At 33.9% G+C, this 27,675-nt stretch overlaps 1 protein-coding gene and 1 pseudogene across 5 annotated transcripts in view; both read right to left on the reverse strand.

Moving 5' to 3' along the window:
• The window catches only part of Ccdc138 (coiled-coil domain containing 138), a 79,555-nt gene that overhangs the window by 39,116 nt on the left and 12,764 nt on the right, over nt 1–27,675 (reverse strand). For 4 of the 5 annotated variants that reach the window (XM_047523021.1, XM_047523020.1, XM_047523018.1 and 1 more), the window contains 7 exons: nt 26,675–26,799; nt 22,937–23,115; nt 17,481–17,639; nt 13,656–13,775; nt 11,392–11,469; nt 11,191–11,298; nt 10,349–10,513 (listed from right to left, as the gene is read on the reverse strand). In XM_047523021.1, the coding sequence (XP_047378977.1) occupies nt 10,349–10,513; nt 11,191–11,298; nt 11,392–11,469; nt 13,656–13,775; nt 17,481–17,639; nt 22,937–23,115; nt 26,675–26,799 (934 nt within the window). The remainder of the gene's footprint in view (nt 1–10,348; nt 10,514–11,190; nt 11,299–11,391; nt 11,470–13,655; nt 13,776–17,480; nt 17,640–22,936; nt 23,116–26,674; nt 26,800–27,675) is intronic. The other variant, XM_047523022.1, reaches the window with a different exon arrangement.
• LOC124963352 (heterogeneous nuclear ribonucleoprotein A1-like) lies at nt 7,021–8,193 on the reverse strand (annotated as a pseudogene).

A 27,675-nucleotide genomic window follows, 5' to 3' on the forward strand; every position in this document is an offset into this window, starting at 1 on the left:
GATAAACTAAGTAAAGCAAAGCCAGGATACAAAATCACATATACAACCACACACATGACTAATAAGCTATGAAAATAAATAGTTTCAAAGTGCATATGTGGTACTTTTCCTTTTGAAATACTTTCCTTTTGAAATACTCTCCCTCTTCAGATTCTGTGACATCAATTTCTCCTGGTTTCCCTTCTACTTCTCTTACCAGTCTCTTTTGCTTACTTATTCTCATTTGCCTATTAAATATTGGAGTTACTCAAGATTCAATATTAGCTCCTATAAACTGATGACTAATGTTTGAGATATATATATATATATATATATATCTCAAACCTCTCCAACAGTTCTGGGTCTCTCATGTCAACAGATACTAGACACAATCCATTTTGCTGTTTCAAAGCCATCTCTAACTCAACATATCCAAAAGAAACTTGTCAGATTCCCCTACATACTGAGATTTCCCTCCCCAACAGTTACTACTCTGAGTTACTGCTATCAACTCATACAGCTGCAAAAGTCATAAACCTGAAAGTCAACCTTGACACTTCAATTCTTACAATTAACAAGTCCCATCAATTTTATCTCCTTTAGAAATAGTCCAGTTCTAATTCTAAACCCACCATCCCAATCCAAATTGCTACCTTATTTCACCTTAACTACTTAAGAGTTTCTTAATTATTCTCCCACCACAGACATGTGATTGACTCCAATCCTACCTCCATGTAACAGTCAGCACAATCCTTTGAAAGAATAAACCTGATATTATTTTCTCCCTCAATGTTCTTCACTGGCTTCCTACTACTGTTAAGGTATCATTTCCTATAATTCAAACAATTAAACCTCAAACGAAAAAAAGAAAAAATTACAGACATTTCATAATTTGAAAAATGTCCAAACAGTACTTTTATAAATACTTGCATGAATAAATGCAATTTGATAACCACATACTCTGTTAAGATCACAATCTCAGTAAAATTTTATGTGTTAAACTCTCCCACCTCATTTTAATATGAGACTGAAACAGGAAACAGGTTACATAACTCCATAAGGAAGCATTCAGAATGATTAAGACTATAAGATATTCAACAAATTGAGACTCTTCAACATAACAAAATAAAACATGAGGAGGGGGAGAAAGGAGATGGTAAAGTGTCCAAAATATGGAGACTTAGGAGACACAAAGACCAAGAGCACCATGTAGCCCTGGTTATATTGTTTTGGTTGTGGTAGTGCGTTTTTCAGCAATAGCTTTTTTGTGACATAATTTGTAACTGAGGGAAAATCTAAATAAACTCTCCAGTTTCACTTACTTCCAGTTGACTTTAAATATCACTAATTTTGAAGGTCGAAGCACACAGCTATTAATATATTATTAGTCTTTCACTAGCTCTGCTGTAGATAGTGCCTCTGACATGTGGGTTTATGATGATAACTGTTGCCCACATCACCTTTCAAGGACTTGAAGGCTGCTTTTGTCAAAAGAACTAACTGTTGGGCTAGGGTTGTGGCTCAGTGGTAGGGCACTTGACAAGCACATGTGAGGCACTGGGTTCTAGCCTCAGCAACACAGAAATAAATAAAGGCATTGTGTCCATTTATGAAGGAAGGAAGGAAGGAAGGAAGGAAGGGGAGAGAAAGAGAAAAAGAAAGAGAGAAAAAAGAGAGAGAGAGAGAAAGAAAGAGAAAGAAAGAAAGAGAGAGAGAAAGAGAGAAAGAAAGAAAGAAAGAGCACTAACTGTTCACTTGGACCTATGCAGATGTCCAAAGGGTGACTAAACAGGGTGAAAAGTCTGGTATCTTTGCCTTTGCATTTTATCTGTCTCCTTTGCTACCTTAATTTTTGGGTCAGATTGTTTCTGTTCAACTCTGCATGTAGACACATTAGTAGCTTAAGGAATGTTTGTTCAGAACTGGTAATAAAAGGTTGAAAATTTCAAAATTTCGCTAATGTCTCTCCTACCATTTCAACGCTAGAAGCAAGAAGAAAAGGGTAACTAAGATATTTTAAGTTTTACAGGGGCATCATGATTAACAGATTGCCAACTACCAGATTTTGCAATATCCAACTCCAGACCATTAAACTGGTGCCTAGAAGTTCCCAGTCATCGATCTATTTCTAACCAGACGACCCCCACTTTTCCCCTTGTCCAAAGATAAATGGAGTGTGAAATTTGTGTCAAGATGATCTTTTGGGGTATAATTCTACCATCTTCTCAGTTTTGCTGGCTTACTGAATAAATATTTTTCCTCACTCCAATAAATTGTTCATGATTCACTGAGCATCTTTATCAGAGGTGAGTAAATGGATTTGGGTTCAGTATCTAATTCACCCACAACCAAACTTTTAAACTGTATAATCCAGTGATTTTTAGAATATTAATAAAATTGCGCAAACCATCACCACAACCAGTTTTGAACATTTTCAGCCTCCAAAAAAATCTTATCATTAGCATCATCCCAACATTTTACCCCAAGTCTTCCAGTCAATCACTAACTACTTGCTGTCTATAGCTTTTTCTTGATTTTTCATATAAATTGAATCATACCATATGGTCTTTTGTGAATGAATTCTTTCACTTATCATAATGTTTTCAAAATTCATGGTGTTTTTTTTTTTTTTTACAGACTGCATTTTGATTCATTGTGCACAAATGGGGTACTTTTCATTTCTATGAACATGATGTAAATTCACACCATTCGTGTAATCATACATGTACATAGGGTAATGATGTCTGTCTCAGTTCACTATCTTTCCTGCCCCACCCCCTCCCCCCATTTCCCTCTACACAATCCAAAGTTCCTCCATTCTTCTCTTACCGGCACCCACCACTCACTCTCCCATTATATATCATCATCCACTTATCAAAGAAAACATTTGGCCTTTGATTTTTTGGGATGGGCTTATTTCACTTAGCATGATATTCTCCAATTCCATTCATTTACCTGCAAAATTTATTCTTCTTTATGGCTGAATAATATTCCATTGTGCATATATACCAGAGATTCTTTATCCATTCATCTATTGAAGGGCATCTAGGTTGGTTCCACCATCTAGCTATTGTGAATTGAGCAGTTATAAATGCTGATGTGGCTGTGTTACTGAGCATGCTAATCTTAAGTCCTTTGGGTTTAAAAGAAGGAGTGGGATAGCTGGGTCAAATGGTGGGTCCATTCTAAGTTTTCTGAGGAATTTCCATAATGCTAAAATTCATGTTTTAAAATGCATAAAACTTCATTCCTTTTCAATAATAGTAGTATTATTATAAATACAGTAATCCACTATAAGAGATATAAAAAATCTATTGACTTCTTAGTTGGTTGACATTTGGGCTAGTTCTACTTGTTGGCTATTATAAGTCAGGTTACTATGAACAATCATGTACACATTTTTATGTCTACAAATGCCTTCATTTTTCTTTACCACACACCTAGTAGAATTGCTGAGTTATAAGGTAATCTGACAATCCTTTTTTGAATGAGCAGCCAAACTATCTCTCAACATAGCTATACCATTTTATAATCTTATTAGCAGTGTGTAAGAGTTTCAATTTCTTCAAATCTATAATCATGTGGTTTTTTAATATAAGCCATCCTGGTGAGTATGAAGTGGTATATCATGGTTTCCATTTACATTTCCCTGATGACTAATAATGGTGAGTACTATTTCATGTGCTTACTGACCATTTACACATCTCTTATAGATAAATATCTATTCAAATTCATTGGGCATATTGAGCATTTTTATTACTCAGTTAATTTTTTTTAAATATTCAGAATGGAAGTCCCTTATTCAATATGTAATTTGAAAATATTTTCTATATTCAGTGGGTTTTTTAAATTCTCTTGATTTTTTTTCTTTCTAATTTTTTTTTGGTTGTCGATGGACCTTCATTTATCTATATGTGATGCTGAGGATGAACCCAGTGCCTCACACATGCTAGGCACTCTTCCACAGAGCTACAACCCCAGTTCTTGATATCTTTTGAAATACAGAAGATTCTTATTTTCAAAGGTCCAATTATTCTGTTGTTTTTTTTCTTTAGTTGCTTATGTTTTTTGTTATACTTAAGAAAACCCTGCCAAATCCAACGTCACAAAGATTTACTTACATGTTTTCTTCCAAGTTTTATACTTTAACCTCTTTACACCTCGAGACTTTTGATGCATTTCAGTAGGTTTTTAACATATGGTTTAAGGCAGGAGTGTAACATCATTCTTTGTATGCAGTTCCTCAGCCGTCTCAGCATCATTTTTTGAAAATCTATCCTTTTCTCACTGCACTCTTTTAGTATTATGGCAAAAATAAATTCCTTGTAAACATGAGGTCCATTACTGACTTTGATTCTAGTACACTGATCAGTATGTCCAACCTCAAGCCAGTACCACTCTATTCACTACTGTAGTGCTGTAGTTCATTTTAAAAATAAGAAGAAAGTATACTTCTTTTCTAAACTTGTAGATATTCTGGGTCAACAACATTTCAACATGAATTTAAGGACTGCCCTTTCAATTTCTGCAAAGAAGCTAGCTGGGATTTTGATAAAGAATATAATGATGCTGTAGACTAAACTGAGGAGTACTGGCATCTTAAGAATATTGTCTTCCTGATCATGTCTGTTCATTATTTAGAGCTTTTTATTTTATTTTAACCACAGTTTAAGACTTTTAATTTGTCCTAAAGTCGCTGAAGCAAACCTCATAAAACATTCTGCTTTCCTTTATACCCTAATGCAAACAAAACAAAAAACAAATTATATGTAGGAAAAAAAAAACAGTTTGTACATGGGATGAAACTATAAATTCAAAACTTACAGATAAGGTTTAATTTCTTTTAATAATAATCTATGGTTTTCAGAGTACATGCCTGCACCAAAATTACAATACAGCTACTTACTATATTTGTCCATATATTTACCTTTATCAGAAAATTTTGTTTTCATATGGCTTTATATTTGATGTCTAAAGTACTTACATTTCAACTTGAAGGATTCCATTTAGAACTTATTGTAGAGAAGTTCTAATGTTTTTGTTTATCCAAGAAAGACTTACTTTCTCCTTTATTTCTGAAGGACAACTTCATTGAATAAAGTACACTTTGTTTGACAGGTTTTTTTTTTTTTTTTTACTTTCCCACTTGGAATGCTGTTCTACCATCTCCTGCTTGCAAGAGTTTTGCTGAAAATCTGGTAAAATCCTTACACAGATTTCTTTGTGTGTGACAAGTTGCTTTTCTCTTGCAACTCTGTCTTTGACTTTTAAGATTCTTTTGTCTTTCTTTGACTTGAAAATTTGATTATATTGTGTCTTGATGTAGGTCTCTTTGGATTTCTTAGCTGGAGTGTCTTTAGCTTCTTGAATTTGGATGTCTATTTCCTCAGAAAAAGCACTCCTCAGCCATTAGTTCTACAACTAAGATCTCTGCCCCTTCTCCCTCTCTCATTTTTGAGATTCCCATAATGTGTGCATTGGTCCACATGATGGCATCCCATGAGCCCTTTAGGTTCTCTTTCTTCAGTTTTTTTCTTTTGCTGTTCTTAATTGATTTTAAATGACCTGTCTTCAAGTTTGCTGATGCTTTCTTTTGTTTGATCAAGTCTAATAGTGAATTTTTCAGATCAGACATTGTATTCCTGTTATGTTCAGATATACAGTATCCCCCCAAAAAATTCATGTGTGAAGCAATACAAGTAAGTTTAGTGTTGAAATAATTGGGTTTTAAAAGCATTAACCTGAACAATATATTAATCCACTTGGATGGATTAACTGGGTGGTGATTGTAGGAACTTAGGATATGGCTGGAGAAGGAGGTAGGTCACTGGGGATGCTCCTTTGGGGTATATTTTTTCCCTCTGGTGAGTGGAGCTTTCTCTACTTCCTGATTGCTATGTACTGAGCAGTCTGCCTCCTCCACACACTTCCACCATGATGTTCTGCTTTACCTCAGGCCCAGAACAATGAAGTCAGGTGTCCATGAATAGAGACCTCTGAAAACTTTGAGTGCCAAATAAAATTTTCCTCCTCTAAAATTGCTCATCAGGTCTTTTGGTCACAGTGGTAAAAAAGCTGACTGCAACAGCTTATAATTTCCATCTTTTTGCTGATATTCGCTTTGTTCATACATCATTTTCCCAATTTTGCGTTGTCTGTTCTCTTTTAATCCACTGAGTATCTTTAAGACAGTTTTAAAATTGTCAGAAACTTCAGAGATGCATTTCCTTAAGGTCAGTATTTTGTTCATTTGATTGAAATAATGTTCTTGTTTCTTTGGATGCCTTGTGATTCTCACCTGCCTCCCCAACACCCCACCCCCAACTTGGGCATTTGAAAAACAACCACCTTTCTAAGTCTATACAACTAGCTTCATGCAGGGAAGACTTTCACCAATTAGCCTGGCTAGAAATTGTAAGACCTCTCACTTTTTCTGGGAGATATGTCTTCTCTAGTCCTGTATACTTTATATTGTCTTGAATTCCTCAAACAGCCTTTCTTGTTTCTTCTCAGAAGCCTATAATCCCTCTGACTTCTTTGTGAAAAAGTACCGATCGCTGAAGCTCTAACATTGTATGGCATTCACTTGTTTTGTGCAGCTTCCAAACTATGCCATCATTTTCTTCAGCAAGACAAAAACCAATAGGCAAGACAAGACAAAAACCAGTACTGTGAGCAGCCCCCAGACAAGCCAAAAAATTGATTGCACAGTCCATTCTTTGGCTTCCATTCCAAAGGAGGAGCTGGGATATGGGAGTTTCTTCCTGGTTGCATCATATTGTAGCGGGAGGGACATGGACATGCAAAATCCCACAATTTTTCCTATTCCTTTTGATGGATTCCCTTTTTTTTTTTTTTTTTTTTTTTTAAAAAGACACATTTATTCAGCGTCATGATCAGACTATTACATTTAGCAATCAACAGCATGGGTGCAAAAAAAAAAAAAATCTACATTAAAACCCTTTGTTGGAATGCTTTATACTTTCCACAGAACAGAAACTAAAATAACCTGTTATACAATTAGTCACAAATACAGTCCTCGAGTTTTTTTTGCCCATACACGAGTATTGTCTAAACCATGTCTTCTTTGTAGCAGCTAGGCCCTGCCACCACTGTGCTTGGCTGAGTTCACAAATCTGTTGTAACCTTTAGCTTCCCTGTCACTTCTCTAGCTCTCCTCTCCTGCTAAGCTTTGTTTCCTGGCAATATTAAAACCTTCTGCCACTGCCATAGCTACTGCTGCTGCTGGAACCGCCATAGCCACCTAGGTTTCGTGGTTTGGCAAAGTATTGGCCTCCACCACCATAAGGTCCAGAGCTTCTGCCTCCAAAGTTTCCACCCTTTATGGGTCCAAAATTTGATGACTGATTGTTGTAATTGCCAAAATCACTGTAGCTTCCACCACCTCCAAAATTGCTTCCATCATTACCAAATCCATTGTAGCCATCCCCGCTGCAACCATATCCACCACCACCACGGCTGCCACCAAAGCCACCACGACCACTGAAGTTTCCTCCACGACCAAAATTGTCATTTCCACCAAAACCACCTCCGCGACCACCACCAAAGTTTCCAGAACCACTTCAACCTCTTTGACTAGATGAAGCACTAGCCATCTCTTGCTTTGACAGGGCTTTCCTCCTCACTTCACAGTTGTGGCCATTCACAGTATGGTATTTCTGAATGACAATCTTATCCACAGAGTCATGGTCGTCAAAAGTTACAAAAGCAAAGCCCCTCTTCTTTCCGCTGCCTCTGTCAGTCATGATTTCAATAACTTCAATTTTCCCATACTGTTCAAAATAATCTCGTAGATGATGTTCTTCGGTGTCTTCTTTAATGCCACCAACAAAGATCTTTTTCACAGTTAAGTGGGCCCCTGGTCTTTGAGAATCTTCTCTTGAGACAGCTCTCTTTGGTTCCACGACTCTTCCATCCACCTTGTGAGGTCTTGCATTCATGGCTGCATCCACTTCCTCCACAGTGGCATAAGTGACAAACCCAAAGCCCCTGGAGCGCTTGGTGTTTGGGTCTCTCATTACCACACAGTCCGTGAGTGTTCCCCATTGCTCAAAATGGCTTCTCAGACTCTCATCAGTTGTTTCAAAGCTCAGTCCTCCGATGAATAGCTTCCGCAGCTGTTCGGGCTCTTTAGGGGACTCTGATTTAGACATGACGGCAGCAGGAACAGAGACTTCCAACGATGCTTTCTCGGCGGCGTCCACGGGCAGAAAGGAGCAACGTATCCCTGGATTCCCTTTTCAGCTGCGCATTGACCTGCCTGCTACAGCATTTCAATTGGTCTCTGGAGTTCTTGCAAACATGTCCTGGTCTACATATTATAGTTAATTTGGTGTTTCCAGGGGATTATGAGGGTTTGGATCTTCCTAGACTACCATCTTGATGCATAGGCCTATGACCACAATTTTATAACCATTAGTTGTAATACATCTATTGTTTGCAGATTCTACTTCATGCTACTACATTTTTCCATTCTCAATTTCTTTGGAAATATCCCACTCATCTACTTTTGAATCACACAAGAAAATTAAGTTTTGTAAGGTATATCCAGTCTGATCATCTATCTAACGGACCACATTTAATCCCCAGAGGCTTTTTGTGTTTTTAAGTATTAAATCCATCCTTAAATGATAACGGGTCACAACTGTGATAAAATATATAACCAAATGTGTCAGAAGGATCCAAAGGTTAATTTCTAAAGAGATTACTCTTTGAAATTACTTTTGAATTATAGTAGTATTCTTATAATAAATGTAAGACTCACCAAAGTGGTTTATACTTTAATTCTCTTATTCTCATATCAAAGAAAAAAAGTTTTTTAAAAAAGGATCACATTATTTTAAAATCAAAATATGAATGATATGAATACTTGCTTATGTTGGCCATAAGTATTCAATTCACTAATTCATTAATTTGGTACTATTTACCCTTTTCTTATTCTATTAATACTATTCTTAAACTTTAAGATTGCTTTACCTTTATTAACCTATTAGTAAGGTGAAACAGTATTTTAGATATAAGAATCTATGCTCAGCAAAAATTGTAAATCCCAATTAAGTCAAGAATACCTTTAAAGATGATAAAGAAAATCCCAAGGCATATGTGTTATAAATATTATATTCTTATGCCATTAAACTGATGTACAGTCATATATGATCCAGATTCCATTTTTTAAAATTGCCGATTGTTAGCTTTAATGTCTTAGGACTATACCTTCACATCATCTAGTCCTACAAAATGGAATTTCTCTGCAGAACTTAAATACTGCAGGCCTTCCTAATTAGCAGATATTGTAAGGTAAGGTTAGAATTGGCATAGGTGAATATCTGATGTACATGATAAAAATTCTATAAACGGTTCATTTGACCCCCCATCACTGCCATAACAAAGTACCACAAACTTAATATTTAAACAACACACTTATTATGTTATAGTTCTAGGATGTGGATCTCAGCTGACCTAAATCATGATGTCTATAGAAATTATGTTCCTTTCTGGAGGTTGGAGATGATCCAGTTCCTTGCTTATTCAGGCTGTTGGCAGAATACAATGCTTTGAAGTGGTAGGACTGAGATCACCATATCTTTGTTAACTTGTGAGATAAGGGCAATTTCCAGTTTCTAGAAGTCACCCACATTCCATCACTCATGGTCCTTCATTGTCAAAGCCAGAAATAATGATAGGGTGACTCCTTGACTTCCGCCTCTTTTTTTTTTTTTTCACTTTCCACCTTTTTTTATTCTTGCATTATAGGTGTATATATGATGGGATTTGTTATTACATATTTGTGCACACACACTATAAAACAATATAATTTAGCCAATATCACTCATACTTCTCTCTTCAATTTTTTCATGTGTTTCTTATGGAATCTATCAATCTCTAAATATCTTTTATCTTAAGTAGAAATTATTAGTACCAATATTCAATTTAATATCTGTAATATGAGAAGTTGTTTCTCTTTGATTATTAGAGTCCTCTTGAAAATAAACCTTTTAGCCCTACATGCCAAAAGACCAAGTAGGTTCCAGTAGGTTCTGAATCCTAAAATTATGTGTAGAAGGAATTGTCCAAATCACTGAATATTTATAATTCTAATATACAATTATTTCACCACTAATATCTTATCTCTACTTTTGAAAAGATAAATTCCTATCATATTAAGAAAAACATAAGGATGAATTAGTTTTGATAGGGTCCAAAATGAAACTTCTTGAAGTGACTATTAGTGTGGTCATTTTTCTATCAAAAATACTTTCAATATTTTTCACTTATAAGATATCAGAGGCTTTCCCTTATTTAATTTTCATATCTACTGAACCATATATTTCAAATTTAAAAAACAAACCTTTACACACTTTTCTTGAATATCATTTTGCTGAGAAGCAGATTTGAGTAATGGCTTTTCACCATCCATACCAGATTCTTCATGTTTTACTTTGCTAAGGTGATGGTCTGAAATCCAGTCCATGAAGACAGTTAGAAGTTCATAGACTTGCCCATTAAGTGGTACCTATAGGTCAAAAATTAAATTGAACAATTATGTCAATTTATAATCTCATCAAAGTTATAGAAGAATTTACCTAAAGTGCTTTCAGATTTTTAGATATTTTAGATTTTTTTAAGGACAGAGCTTCTCCAAACAAGCAAAAGAAATTCCAAGTCAAATAGGTCCAACGAATATTAAAAACATTAATGCTGGCTAAGATAAGCAAGAAACTCATAAAAATGAAGATGAAAGAACTGAACTTTATTAATAAAAGAATTTTCATGAAAGTTCTTGATTCAAGTTTGATAAAACAGAAAAGTAAAATTGGCTTTAACTCTATAAATCATCATATATCTAAAAGACTCTAACAAATCTGAAGGTTTCCAAAGGTCAAGAAATTCCATGGGAATTCATATTTTCTTCTTTCCACAAAAGTTACTCTCTTTGTCTTTAAACTATAAATTCTATTGACATGATATGCAAAATTATAAAGTCATTATTAACCATATGTTCTGATGATATGAGTTACTGTACCTGAAACAGTGCTAAAATATTTTATTTTTGCAAATAATAATGTATTTGCAATATTCTAGAGATATTTGTCTCTAAAAGAATACCAAAAAGAATGTTTGCTACATGAAAGAAAAAAATTAAAGGACGAAATAGATTTTCCTCTGAAGAAATTTTCAGTCACATCATACCTTAGAAGTTTTAGAAACTGATACTTTTTCTTGTTTTATACTTTTCACTTCATGAGCAGCATGGGAATCTTCTTTCAATCTCTGTATTGTCATAAATTCATACTTCCTCTGCAACAGTACATATCCATATATTAAAGAATGACTGTATGAAAAGTAAACAAATCCAAATGTAATTATGTTGTGAGGAGCAGACAATCTTACCTGTAAGTTATCCAGACGAGCTTGAACTCTTTTAGCCTGGAGTTCCATCTTCTTGTTTTCTTCACTTACTTCATTTAACTAGGGAGGAAAAAGTTCAAATATAAAACTAAAACCATTTTCATATTAGAAGAGTTTCTCAATCTGGTCTACTTAACCAAGCAATGTAGCAAAACAGAGGCAGCATTCATGATCAAGTAGGTCACAGCTAAAAATCACCATTTTCCCCTAAACATTAATAGTGTCCAGGAAAGTTTACTTCATTCTATGAAAAATTTGCAAGACCCCTAACATCTTAAAGGCACTTATGGTAGTGAGAAATGTTTTTCAAGTAAAACTTCTATTGAACAACAACATATATATAAAAAAGGGTACAAATCTTGAGTGTGCAGTTACTAGATTGTAACATGTATCTAATCAGTGGGAAGAACTGACATGTTTACAACATTGAGTCTTTTCATTCATGAATATAATATATCCTTCAATGTAGGTTTTATTTTTAATTTACTGTTTGTAGCTTTCAGCATAGATGTCCGACACATCTTTCTTTAGATTTATTCCTGGGTAGTCAATTATTTTTTTATGATATTACATATGGGATCTTTCAATAAATAGCACTTACTGTTGGCATATAGAAATACACTTGATTTCTGTACGTACGGTAATCTTACATCCAGAGTCTGCTAAATTTGCTTATTCATTCAGAGTTTGTCTATATGCTTCTTTGGATATCTATGTTATATATGTAAGTATATAATCATGTCATCTGTGAATGACTAATTTTTTTTCTTTCCAATCCTTTCTTCCCTTTACTGGATCAACAACGACTTCATTAAAATGCTCAACAAAGTGTTAACAGCAATCACCTTTATTTTGTTCTCATTTCAGAAAGCAAGATTTCAGTAATAATTTACCATTAGATATTATTTTGTTGTCGGATTTTTTTTGTAGGTACTCTGTGAGAACTTAAGAAATTCTATTACCATTTGTTGTTGCTGAATTTCAAATCAATTGAAATTATCATATGATTTTTTCTCCTTCAATCAGATGTTAATTTTCAAGTGTTAAACCACTCATGTTTTCTTGAACTAAATTCCAATTAGTTGTATTATTCTTTGTATGACTGGATTAAGCTTTGCTAATTTAAAACTTTTTTGCACATATATTCTTAAGAGACTGGTCGCATTTTTTCTTTTTTATAATGTCAAGATTTAGATTCAAGGCTATCTGGCTTTATAATTAAGGGAGATTGCCCTCCTCTTCTTGTTCTAGGTTTAAGATAAGTGGTATTTCTTCCTTAAAAGCCAAACTTTGGTTTTACAGCTTTTTAATTTTTTTTCCCCTCTAACCACTTTTGAGATTACATCTGAAGTTTCCAGCAGTTTAAAAATAGTGTGCCTATGTATGATTTCTTTAAAATTTATCCTTGTCAGTAGTAACAGTTTATTAAATCTTTCACCAGTTTTAGAAAATTCTTGGCTATCATATTTGGCTTTTGTCCTATTCTCTTGTTCCTCTCTTCCTGGAATTCTCATATGTTAAACTTAACTATGTCCTACATGTCTTTTCAAATTTTCTATTCTTTCTTTACTTAAGGCTTCAGACTGAAGGCTTTTTGTGAAAGTGCTCCTGTTCCCTAATCCTACCTATTGCTGTGTCTCATCTATTAGGTATGTAATTACAGTTAAATAGTAAGTATTAAAGCCAGAAATCAGTGTCTAAAATTTAATTATTTCAGCTTATCAGGATTTTTTTCTTTCACTTGTTTTTAATCTAGTAATGTAGTAACTACAAAAAAATTTAAAACTTTAAGAAAATTTCAGAGTTGGGCACAGTGATAGTCCCAGCTTACTCAGAAGGCTGAGATAAGTAGATCATGAATTTGAGGCTAGTCTGGGAAACAGGAAGACCCTGTCTCAAAGAATAAAGAACAAAATTTCAAATTGTCAAACATCTAACTTGCTTTCCCATATAAAAGGATACAAGAGCAGTTTAAGACTATTTTACTTATATTTCTAAGTGTTTCAAAATAAAATTAGCATAAAGCCAACCAAAATTTTCTCTAGCCAAAATGTTCTAATATTGACTTCTTTGTTAAATAAAAAATATAATTTTTAGAAGGTCTTTTTTTTTTTTTTTTTTTTTTGGTGGTGCTGGGGATTGAACCCAGGGTCTTGTACATGCAAGGCAAGCACTGTACCAACTGAGCTATATCCCCAGCCCACTAGAAGGTCTTATTACCTAAAATATATTAAAATAGGTCTTACCTGTTTTTTTAAGTTATCATTCAATTCTTTTAATGCATCAAAAGAGGATCTTAGTCTCTTGCTTTCTTTATTCCTTTTCTTAAGAATTTCAGTTAAGTGTTCAACTTCTGCATCATGTTGCTAGGAAGGAAAAAGATACAATCTAATAATCAGATAAGGAACCCATATCACTAATGCTACTGAACATAAATTAACTAAAAGTAGAACACCTTCGATCACAAAAATGTTAATCAGTAGATTTAAGCATAGATGACTATTGTGGCAAATAATTTATAAAAATTGTGAAATAAACCAAAATAACAGCAAAACATCAAAAACATTTGTGAAAGACCCAAACATATTATCATATAAATTAAGTAGCAGTAAGTCTATTTTTTGATTCTGCTAAGAGAAATCCACCCAAAGTCATCGATGTATTTTCTTTTTCATATCAAGGAATAATAAAACAACAAAGGATTTATGATTTTTTTCAGGAGACTAATAGGCAATTCATAGCTTTATAGATTAAAATGTAAATTTTAGCTAGTGTTACCATAAAGTAGCTAAAATTTGTATGTCAGTTTTACATTTCAAACAATGTTAAATACATAATTTCTTGAAGCCCCAACTATTTCTCTCCTGAATCAGTTTCAGAAATGATAAAAATCAACTTCCCTCTAATTACAATTAAATAGGATAAAATGTTTTAGATTTAAGATATAAAATACTTTCATTTATTCATAAAATATCAAAACAAGCAAGTATCTACAGGAAATCAAGAAACTAAATTTCCTTCTAAGTAATTATGTAAATATGATTAAAGCAGTTATCTTTATAATTAATAAGATTAGTAGACAAATCTAAAGAGAGAAATAAGAATAAAATTAGCATGGAGAGATCTGAGAATTTAAGTATTCTTTCCTTAGCCCTATGAAAAAATCCAATGTGAAAAATTAGTTTATGTAATTTTATTACTATTTTAAGTGATTTCCTTAAATAACTGAGGATACAGTCATATGTAGTTACTTTTAAAACTAGTTTAATATTTCTATTATGTAATTTTTCCACACTGAAAAGGTATTAAAGACATACGATAGGATATGGCAGGATAACCCCACTACACTCTGCTTTTCCTACTGATGTCCACTAAAAACCCTAGACAAAACACAGAAAGCAGCTACCTGAGGCTGTGAAAAGTAAACAAGAGTCAGGAATTAGAGAAGGGAGTAAAAATTTGGAGAAACAACATGAAAGGGGTGAAGTTTCCTGTTTTGTTGGTTTGTTCTTCTTTTTCTCTCAAACTTCTGCCCCAGGGTGGAGCCCTGGATGGAAAGTGGAGTTTAACTTCTCTAAGAGCTCTGAGATAAAGACAGTCAAAGAAACCAGGAAGAGGGGAACTTGTGGTCTGGGGTGTGGGGAGAATATTGGAGAAGAAATCTCAAAGCATCCTCTCACTTTGGAGTACATGAAGATGTACAAATTGGGCTCATCTCTGAGTTATCCAGACACAGGACAAACCAAGCACAGCAGGGCAAAGGCTTGCAGAACTGAAGTAAGATTTTAAACTGTTGCCGAGTCTCAAACTATCCTCTAAGTGGCACATGCACAAGACAATTACAGAGCAAAACTGCAAAGGCTCTGAAAACCAAACGGAAATGAGAGTCACAGCCTATAGAAGGTCAGAAGGAGCTAAGACCTTAATGTCACTGGGCTGAATAAATACTTTAAATAAACAATATTCTCCAGAGGATTATAAAATGCACATAATCTATATAATATGTTTCAATACAATCCAAAAGTCACTGGACATGCAAAGACCCAAGAAATGTAATGAAATTTCAAGAAAAAAATATAATCAACAGATGCCAATCCTGAGATGACCCAGATGCTGGATTTTTGAGTATGTTCTATGAGGTTAATGTAAATGTGAAAGTAAATGTAAAGACAGAAATTGTTGGGGTTTTTTTGGTTTTTTGTTTTGTTTTTTTTTTTCTTTTTGCAACTGAGCTACATCCCTAGCCCTAGCATTTAACTCTTATCTCTGTTCTTTATAAAGACAGAAATTGTGAGAAAAAAAATTTTTAAAGAAAATAATTGGTAGTTTTAGAACTCCAAAATGTCAGAAATAAAAATTCACTAAATGGGCTTGATTTAGTCAGGTATTTCACTACTGTGACCAAAAGACCTGACAAGAACAATTTCAGAGCCAAAATGTATTTGGTGCTCATGGTTTCAGAGGTCTCAGTCCACAGCTGGTTGACTCCTTTGCTCTGGGCCTTAGGTGTGGCAGAACATTTTGGTGGAAAGGAGTGGCAGAGGAAAGCATCTCAGCACATGATACCAGGAAGCAAAGAAAGAACAAGCCCAACTACCTACCTTCTCCAGCCACATCCTACCTGTCTGTAGTTACCACCCAGTTAAAAACTACCAATGGATTAATGTACTGATTAATTTAAAGCTTTTGTAACGCAGATTTCACCTCTAAACTTTCTTACACTGTCTCAGACAAGTGCTTTTAGGAGACACCTCATATTTAAACCACAATAGGGTTCAACAGCAACAAGGAGATGAAAAAAGAAAACAGTGAACTAAAAGACATATTTATAGAAATTATCCAGCCCAAAGAACACAAAAGGAAAAAAATGAGGAAAAGGGAACATAGCCTCAGAAATCTTCTGGCTAACAGTAAAGGGACTAACATATGAGTCTGGAGAGACAGAGAAGAGGACAATGCAATTGAAGCCTAAAAAATATTTGAAGAAATAGTTGTTGCAAATTTCCCAAATGTGGCAAAAGACATAAATTTACAAATTCAAGAAGCATAATAAACCACAAATTGGATAAAGTCAAAGAAAAGCATGCCAAGTTAACATCATAAATGAGATGCTACTAAAAATCACAAGTTAAAAAGCATGAAATGAACCTATTTATATAATATTCTGGAAAAGGCAGAACTAGGGACAGGAAATAGACCTGTGGTTGTCAAAGACTTAGGATGGGAAGAGGAATATTTATAAAAGAATATAATAAAACTTTTTGAAGCTGGAACTACATTTTATCTTGAGGATGGTGGCAATTACAAAATTAAAAGCATTTTTCAAAACTAATAGAAATGTACAACAATGAATTTTACTCTGTGTAAATTACATGTATAAGAAATAAGCTATATGACACCAAGATATTATTGTACATATTAATAATATCAAGCAAAGATAAATTATACTAAGTATAGTTAGTATAATAGTTATTAAATTATACTAACTATATAAAATTCTTGCCAAAAGTATTTGATCCAAATATCATTGTTAGGAAACAATCAGGCAAATGTAGGATGCAATAATATTCCTCAAGACTGCTGACCTAGACTCCAAAGAAAAGTCCCATGAACAATAAAAATGGTAATGGTTAACTACTCTAGATTCAAAGCAGTGTAAGATAATGCACAGAGTTTGTGTAGGCCCTTGATTAGAAAACAACAAAACAAAACAAAAAAGTAATAAAAGACATTTTGGAGACTAAATGGGAAAGTGAACATGAACTATATATTAAATTTTATTTTTCAATTAACATTAATTTTCTGATATATAATGATATACAGAATGTACTTATTCTTAAGAGACACACGCCTAAGTATTTAGGGATACTATGTATTGATTTTGCAAGCTAGTTTCAAATAGTTCAGAAAATAAGGTGTGTGTGGATCTGTGTGGGTGTGTATACAGGGTTGTGTGTGTGAGAAAAGGAGGGAGAAGGTTAAATGAGCAAATATGACAAAATGTTAATTATTACAGAAACTAAGAAAAAAAAGAAGTTATATTACTCTAAAAATTAAGACTTTATAAGTACCTCCTTTAGAATTTGAAATCTTGTAAGAACCTCTTCTTCAACACCTTTAATTTTACTCAAGGCATTTTCATGTCTGAAAAGCAGTTGTTCTCTTTCAATTAAAAAACGTTCTCGCTTTTGAAGTTCTTCAGCAAAATTCTGTTGTGCTGCAGTTTCACACTGTATCAAAATACCAGATATGAATGACTTTTAAAAAGAACATTCACAAAATCTTCAAATTACATGTTTATCTACTGACGCTGTGATTTAACCAAGTGGTTTTTGAAAATGCATTGGTACATAAAATAGGGATTATAGTAGTTGCTAGACATGGTCCATTATTTTACTTACATCCTCTACTCCCTTACTTTGTTGTCCTTCTATCACCAAGGGCTGAAAGACTCTAGGCCTGGGCTAACACACTTACCATCTTCCCTGTCCTGAGGATAACAAAGATTAAAAACCATCAGAGAAAAATCACACACCATGTAAAGTGGTATTTTTTGAGTTCATGGTCCTCAATCCTCTATTAAGTTATCAATGCTGTTCAGAAAACTTGCTACATTTTCATCATTAGCTCTTTATTCTGTTCTCCACAGTGTCTATTTCAAATCTTTATCCTCCTTCCTAATTTTAAACACGACACCTTAGAACAATGTCTGTGGATGGTCTGGTAAATTCATAGGGAAGACCACAGAAGGGAACATCAGTTTCACCCCCTTCTCTTCTGTACACAGATAGGTTCAGGATCTCATTGTCTTAAGCCCCTTTGTAAAGACTGCTCTGATTATCTGTAAATATTTTCAATCTCTCTTGTCACATCTGAAATAAAATCTTTTGCTCCTTCCCATATTCCCTCCCCAACCAAACCTAAAACATTGTCAACATTTGCTGAACCTTCTTTACCTCCAAGTCATTCCTCAATTTATTTTTAATCTTGCTTCAGCCCACACTGCCCTACTAAAATGACTTACCTGTTATGAAATTTAAAGATAACTTCTCAGTTCCTATTTTACTGAATCTCTCAGCAGCATGTTATATGACTATCTCTTTCCTTCAACTTAAAATACTTCCAATGGCTCGCATATCATGTTCTCCTGGTTTTCTACCACCTTCTCTGGTCATGGCTTCGCAGTCTCCCTTGCAGGTTCCATATCTCCACCATCCTGTAACTACTATGGTTGTTCAGGATTTGGGTTTAAGTTATTTTTCTTCCCATTCTTCACACTCTCTGCTTGATTATATCCATTCCAATGGCTAAAATTACCATATGTTCCCAACCTGCAACTGTTCAGTTGATTGTCTCAAGTGCCAAACTCAAGTCTAAACAGCCTATTTAACATCTCTACCTATATACTTTCAGGTAGCACAAAATAAGCATGTCCAAAACTGAATTCAGCTAAACATCACAGAAATATATAAAGCAAAACCACAATAAGACCCAGGAAAATAAAGGTTGTTTTTCTCAAAAACAGAAAAATAAATGATGGAAAAGATGTGAGAAAAATGGAAGCCTTGTATACTGCTGGTGGAAGTGTAAAACAGTCTGCCAGTTCCTCAAAGAGGTTAAACGCAGTTATCCTATGACTCAGCCATTCCACTGTAGGTATACGCCCAAAAGAAATGGAGTACATGTTCACACAAAACTTAAATACAAACATTCATAGCAGCATTACTCATGATAGCCAAATAGTGGAAAAAACCCAAATGTCCAGAAATTAATGAATGAAATAAGAAATGTGATATATCTATAAAATGGAATGTTACTTAGCAATAAAAAGCATGTGCTAGCCAGGTACCAGGGAGCATACAGGTAATTATAGCTACTCAGGAAGCTGAGGCAGGAGGATTATAAATTCAAAGTCAACCTGGCAACTTTGTAAGACCTTGCCTTGAAGTAAAAATAAACAAGTTGGGAATGTAGCTCAGTGATGTAACTCCCCTGGGTTCAATCCCCTAGTACTAAAAGGAAAAGAATAAAAAAGCATGTGCTGATACATGGTATAACATGAATGAACCTTAAAATTACCATACTAAAGGCTGGGGATATAGCTCAGTTGGTAGAGTGCTTGCCTTGCAAGCACAAGGCCCTGGGTTCAATCCCCAATACTGCAAAAAAAAAAAAAAATTACCATGCTAAGAAGTCAGTTATCTATAAAAGATCACATATTATAAGATTCCAGTAATATGAAAAGTTCAGAATAGACAAACTCATAGAAACAAAGTAGATTAGTGGTTGCCTAGGGCTGAAGTGATTTTGGAGGACATGAAGAATGACCTCTAATGGGTTGGGGTTTCTTTTTGGGATAATGAAATATTCTAAAATTGGTTACAGTGACAACAGTACAACTCTGTGAATATAATAAAAAATAATTTAACTATACATTAAAAATTAATTTTTAAGTTAAAATTTAAAAAGGAAAAAACTAATCTTTTTCCTCCAGTTTTCTATATAAGCAAAAAGCAGCATGATTTATCCAACTGTCAAAAAACTAAACTTAAATTTTGCCCTTGATAAAACTTCTTGCATATCTCCTACATCCAAACAATCTGTAAGTCCTATTTAACCCACCTTTTAAATATCTCCAAAATCCAGCCACTTCTCTGTATCCTTGAGGTCCCCAGCCCCATACAGGATACTTCAGACTATTAACATTACTTCACACCAACTTCTCTAACCTCTCATACTGGTGACAACGTTAAACACTAACACATTTGGATGCTGACTATCCCCCAAAGGCTCGTGTATTAAAGGCACGGTCCACATAATGACACTAAGTGGGAGGTTGCAAAATCTTTATAAGCTGGGTCCTAAAGAAAGATCTTTAGGTCAATGGGTATGTGCCATTGAAGGGGATAGTGGGATCCTGACGCCTCTGTCCTTTGATTCCTGGCCATGAGTGAGCAATGTTTTTTGCCCCATGTTCCTGCCCTATGTACTATCTTGCACTCACCCGAAGCAATGGAGCCAGTCAATCATAAACTGAAATCTCTAAAACTATGAGCCAAAATAAACTTTTTCCCTTTATAAGTTGAATATCTCTGGTATTTTGTAACAGTGATAGAACACTAACACATAAATGACTCTTAAATTAGATAATCACCCACTATCTATTTCTAATAGCCAGGCTAATATATTTTACTACTGAACCTGACTCATTTCAAACAGAAATATTGCTCTTCTTCATGAAATCCATTCTTTCTCCACGCTGCACAAACCAGAAATGTGAGAATGTAAGAAGACTTACTTAAGTCTTCCTATACTTCATTGAATTAATCATGCCAAGTCCAGAATATTTTACATCTACAGTAACCTTTATTCTGTTCCTCTGCTACCACCCCAGTCCAAGTCACCCTTATTTCTCACCTGGGATCCTGCAGTAGAATGCTCTCTGGTCTCTCAAATTATACCCCTGTCCCTCTCTAAGACATTTATGTAAATGCATATTAGATTTTGCAACTTTACTGCTTTAAAAATCTTCAGAGTTACCTACTACATTTTCTTTGAATAAATATGTTAACTAATTATGCCTCAGGAACTTCTCACACTGGAATGTCTCAGTGTAGAAACTAAATCTTTCACTGGGCTAACCTCTACTCATTTTTCAGGATTTAACTTAAATGTTAATTTCTCAGAAAAACCTTACCTCAATCTCCTCCAATCTCGATCACAATCTCCCCCATCAGGTACTTACAGTATACATATATTATTTCTTTATTTAAGTTTATAAAATTATAATAATATGGGTACTTATGACTGTTTCTAATAAGTTACATGTAGCAAGAGGCATATATATTTTACTCAGCACAAATGCATATTAATAGGTACTCATATATTTATTGAATAAATTAAAGCAATAGTGTAACAAAAATGTATATGCTTGGAGGCCACCAATTCCACTTCAAAGCATCTCTGAGTCTATCGAATAGACAACATGAGCAAAGTTTACCCTCCCAAGCTGAAAAAATTTATAGCCAAGAAATTATCAGGGGGCTGGGGAGATAGCTCAGTCGGTAGAGTGCTTGCATTGCAAGCACAAGTCCCTGGGTTCGATCCCCAGCACCAAAAATAAATAAATAAATAAATAAAATAAAAAATAAAAAACCAAAAAAAAGAAAATTATTACTGAAATTAAATGGGACAGACATGATCAAGGACTATTGCAGGGATGTGGCCCCTTAAATATTGGGATGAATGTGGGGAGATGACAACTACTGTGCAACAGAACAAGACTGGCATGGTGACAACATGAGGAAAAATACTGTACAGTTAGAAGCCTTGGATGAGTATGAATAATGGCTGTTCAGAGAAATCCATGTACTTTCTCTAAAGATGCCTGTTTGGTGCATACTCTACTATGGCACAAAAATTGGATCATGTACATGTTCCTATTAAACTTTTATCAAAAAAAAACCCTTTTAATAGTAAAAGAAAAAAAATACATGCTTAACAACTCTAACACTACAGAGTAAATTTTAAAGTCAGACTAAAGATTAAAGAAATCAGATCAATCCCTTGAACTTTACTTTTTTAAAAATATTTTTCTTTATTGTTTACTATAGATGATAGATCTATCCTTGCAACCTTGCTTTTTTATTCTATAGAGTATCATCAAAAGTCTTTCTACTGTCACTTCTTTGATTTAAAAAACCTATAAAACAGTTTTTCACTCAGTTTTCACTGTTTTATTTCCCAGACAGGCAGCTAAATTCACAATATGACAATCACTCCTTTCCAAACAACTCTCATCTCTTAATTCCTTGTACCTGGATTGACCTTTCCATTGTCTCCTCTCTAAACTCTACTTCTGGGTCAAGGACCAGATTTTGTCTTTCTCTTAATTTTTTCCTAGTGATTCAGGTTAAGAAAAACTTTTTTCTGAAATGCTACATTATTACATCATGAATTAATTTAACAAAATGAACTACTGGTTTTTAAAAACGTTTTCGGTATTTCAAGTGTATATGTTTCCAATGAAAAGAATAGCAAACAGAAACTCTCTATTACATGTGTTTCTTTCTGTACTCCTAGTGGAAATGTGATAAATATATAAATTATACCCATTAGAAACAAACACCAAAGAAAAGATAAACTGCAAGAAGGTTCAAAAATAAATTTTAGTTACAGTTGACAAGGAAACTCCTTACTTAAAACAATGAATCTCGAACACCTACTTCAAAAAAGCACACTTTACCAGCAGATTTGTTTCTGAAGAATGGGATGGGATGAGGATAAACATAAAACACAGGATAATCTGAAGCCTAAGACACATGCCTACAAATAAAATCACTACTACCAGTATTTTTCTTTCAGTCTCTACATTTTTCTCCCTCAACAGTTCCTACAAATTGAGTTTGTTCGCTTCTGACCTTGCCTTAACCCACTTATCTAATTAAAACTGTATTCAAATTTTGCAAATACTTGGTGCTTAGAATATAAATATTTCTGAATTCTCGAATCAGTATTTAGATTTTACCTGCAGTTTCAGATGTATTTGAAATAACTCATCATATATCTGATTTATCTGATGTGGAAGTAAAGTCTGCTTGTCTGACACTTTAGATTTTGGACAGATGGCACTTTTCAAAGAAGAGTCACCGACATCACAACATTCAGTCCGAGGTCTTGATGAGGCCCTATCTGTTGGCAGGTCAACTGCAAAGTAAATAAAATTTTAACTTTATTATAGCTCCAAATAGTCTCAGAGTAACCTTCAAGAAGAATTTTTTTAAGTATAAATTACAGTATTGTGAAAAATTTCAAGAAAGAAAGAATGATATAGCAAATACAATAAAATATTAACATTTAAAAATCTGGCTTAAAAGTATACAGGAATCCTTCATGCAACTTTTCTCTAAGAATGAAATTATTTCAGATTTAATTATTTTAAAATGCATGAGAACACTATGTATTAACTGCCTAGGATATAAAATGGAATATCACTTTAGAAGCTTACAATATTCCCTTCTCTGTAACCAAACTAACAAGTTCAAATACAATGTTAATTATTGCCTTATTTTTCTTTTTAATTTCTATCACTTCTATCTAAAAAGTTCTTATTTAGGAGGTAAAAATAAAACTCTACAGTAAAAATTATAAAATGCTTAAGAAACTGAAGACACTAGAAGATAAAGATGAAAAGACATCCCATGTTCATATACTAGGAGAATTAACATTGTTAAAATGGCCAAACTATCAAAAGGCAATCTACAAATTCAATGCAATTCCCATCAAAATACCAATGACATTCTTCACAGAACTAGGGAAAAAAAAATCCTAAAATTCAAATGAAAGCATAAAAGACCCAAAGTTGCCAAAGCAATCCTAAGGAAAAATTAAAGAGCAAGGCTAGAGGCATCATGATTCCTGATTTCAAATATGCTAGGATGTATTTTGATGGTTAACAAAAACATCATGGTATTGACATAAAAAAGAAATACAAAAGCCAATAGAATTAGAAGATTCAGAAATAAACTCACACCTCTATAGCTATCTGATTCTCATCAAAGGAGTCAAAAACACATTGGAAAAAGAACAGCCTCTTCAACAAATGGTACTGGGAAAATTGGATATTCAAACGTAGACAATTGAAACTAGACTCCTATGTCTCACCCTGTACATAAATCAACTCAAAATAGATCCTAATAGTTCAGGAAATGGTAGCAAGAATTAACAAATGGGATTTCATCAAATTTTAAAGCTTCCACACAGCAAAAAAAAGAAGAGAGTTAAGAAAGATCCTACAAAATGGCAGAAAGTATTTGTCAACTATTCATCTGACAGAAGATTAACATCCAGAATTATATACTCAAAAAAGTTATCAACAAAAGAGCAAGTAATCCAATCAATAAATGGGCAAACAGCCTGCATAGACACTTCTCAAAAGCAAGTACAAATGGCCAATAAATATGTGAAAAAGTGCTCAACATCTTTAGCCATCAGGGAAATGCAAATCAAAACTACACTGAGATTCCACTCCCCCTAGTCAAAACTGCTAGTCAAAAAACCAAAAAGTAACAAATGCTGACAAGGATGTGAAAAAGGAACACTTACACATTGTTGGTGTGAATGTAAATTAGCACAGCCATTATGGAAAACAATATGCAGATTCCTCAAAAAATTAAAAACAGAATTACCATATGATGCAGCTACATAGCATTCCTGGCTATATTTCTGGAGGAAATTAAGTCAGCATACAAAAAAGATATTTGCATACCTATTTTTATTGTGGCATTACTAACAATAACCAACTCAAGAAATCAGCCTAGGTGCTGTCAATACATGAATAGATAAAGAAAATATGACATATATACATATGTAATATTATTCAGTCATAAAAAAGAAACAAACATGTCATTTGCAGGAAAGCAGATGGTACTGGAGTTTCTCATGTTAAGTGAAATAAGCCAAACTCAGAAAGTCAAGTATCACATGTTTTCCCTCATACATGGAAACTGTTAGGAAAGAAAGATGATCTGAAAGTAGAGAAGGTATTTTAGGGAAGGGGAAGAAAAACAGGGAAATAAAGAGGAGAGAAGAGAAAATAGTTGGGAGGGTGCAAACAATTAAAACATGATATATGCAAGTATGGGAAAATCAGTGAAACCCATTAATTTATAAAATTAATGAGTTAATATTTGTAACAAAAGTTGTCTAAAGTAAAAGAAATATTAAAGCAATTTCAACACATACCCACACACACGGTTCTTGTTTGTTTTGCCCGATTTCAATTATATGTCTATAATAATTTCTAAACCTCCTTTTTTAAATAGTAATAAGTTCTCTGAAATCCACCCATGATGATTTCAGAACGATGGGTTCAAAAACTTTCACTACTTTATCCTATTTTATAAATACATGACAACTTCCTCCCACAGAGGGGTATTTGAGCTGCTTTGGCTATACAGATGCTACACAGTCATGCATGTGATACACAAATTCAAGAGTTTTTCTGGGGCATATGACTGTAGCACACATGTACTATGCTATATGCACAGGTTTGACTTTACTATTGATGCCATTTTCTTCCAAAGTGGTTACATTAATTTACTCCCAAAGGCAGTGGATAAGTAAGTTGCTCTTAGTTCATGTTCCTGCCAACACTGTACCATCAGAATTCATTTTCTTCTAATAATTAAAGCATAAAATGCTCTCTAGCAGTGGTTTTAACTTGCATTAGCTTAAAGGAGCCCACCATCTTAGCCAGATCCTGAAATAATTTTTAAGAAAGAAAAGTTTCACATCATTCCGTTCAGTAAATACACTAAAAGTAAAACCAGTTCAGTGTTTTGCTTGCCTCTCTATGTTCCCACCTCACCAATTTCTAGCCTGAGCACTCCTTACGTTTTTGGTCAACTTTCACATACATTTAGCTTTTAAAATAGTTTAACCTATGTTTTTAGTGGGAAGACCCAATTCCAAGCTGAAGGCATCTTCATTGTCTTCAAACACTGAGATCCATATGACAAAGGGGATGAAGGAGAGGGGAGAAAGGGGGAAATGAATGTTTATTGTGTGCAGACAACATATTTGCAGGAAAAAAGAGAGCATCAGCAACAGTGCTGGAACCCTTACAGCCAAAAGGCAAAAAGGCTTCATCACTGGTTGCCTCTTTGCATGAAATCCTGACAAAACTATGAAAGGAAGACAGGTTCACAGAGTTGCTACTAGTTCAGTGTCAAGGAAGCCATACTGTAAGTAATCTGTGCTGTTTTCTCAAAATATTAGGGTTAGGAAAACACTACCACAATCATTTCCTCACTTTCTAACAAACACTGACATGAAAAAGAATTGAAGGCATCACAGAAATATTGTTACTAACTTATCATGAGAAGTTTTGAAAACACAGCATACAATTGGAAAATAATGTTCACTTTTCTCTTCTCTAGTTAATAACAAGCACAGTAATCATCTCATGGGTTAAAAAAATTCAAAACACAGAAATACCCAAAACACAGAAATACTCCTAAGGACCAGTGTTATTAAGAGGTAAGTTTATGTGTACTAACAAAATTACTATTTAAAAAAAATTTTTTTTTGTAGTTACAGATGGATAGAATGCCTTTATTTTGTTTGTTTATTTTTATGTGGTGCTAAGGAGCGAACCCAGTGCCTCATACATGCTAGGCAAGCATCCTGCAATTGAGCAACAGCCCTAGCCCCCAAATTACTATTTAAATGAAAAATATATATACATATATATATTTCTTTTTACCTTTTTCCATTTCTTTAAAAGACTGTTTGGTTATTTTGGAGGTACTAACTCTATGATCATTCTCAATTACTTCTTCTGTTTCCCGATTCTTCAAATCATGAAAAGAATCCAATTCATCATCTAGGCTTTAAAAAAAAGTCTATCACAGAAAACTAGAAGTTTACTACAGCATTTGAAAAGAATAAAATTTCTTTTTAAATATTAGCAGCATAACAAATGAGGAAAAATGTGAAAAGCAAACATTTTTTAAATGCAAAAAATAAACATGTAAAAAACGAAAAGGTAAAAATGAACCATTATTGATTTTGATGACTCACTAAGCATCCTTCAACCTTTCCTAGTCATTACACAGGCCTGATTCAAAACGACATAAATCTGTAGAATGCTCTAAAACTGCCAAATTCTTTCTGCTGATCCCCAATAATTCAGTGAGAGAGATACAGCACATACTATTATCTATTTTAGGTAAAGAAATAAACTTTACCATGAGGAAATTGAATTCTAGAGAAGTTAAGTAACTGACCGTGACATAACTAGTAAAGACTGAAACAGAACTAGAATCCCAGGGTTCTCTAAAAAGACCATCTTAGACTAGAAATTTCTAGAGCAGCACTGTTCAAAAGGAATACAATGCAAGACACATAGGTCATTTAAAATTTTCTGGTAGAATACTAAAAACAAAGAGGTAAACTTTAACAATATATTCTATTTAATTCTGTATAACTACAATGATACCACTTCAACATAAAATCAATATGAAAAATTATTATGAAGACATTTTACTTTCTTTTATCCATGCTAAGTCTTTGAAATGTGCATTTTAGACTTACAGTATCTCAATTCAGACCAGTCCCATTTCAAGTTCTCAATAGTTACATGTGGTCTGTAGCCACTGTGCTGGACAGCATACTTCTAGATAGACAGGGACTGTGAAAATGGTCCAATGGTGTGAAAACCTTCATAATCCAAAACCTTCAAATTATAATTTGGAATTATACCCA

Source organism: Sciurus carolinensis, chromosome 13, assembly GCF_902686445.1.
Source record: "Sciurus carolinensis chromosome 13, mSciCar1.2, whole genome shotgun sequence".
Lineage (NCBI taxonomy): Eukaryota > Metazoa > Chordata > Mammalia > Rodentia > Sciuridae > Sciurus > Sciurus carolinensis.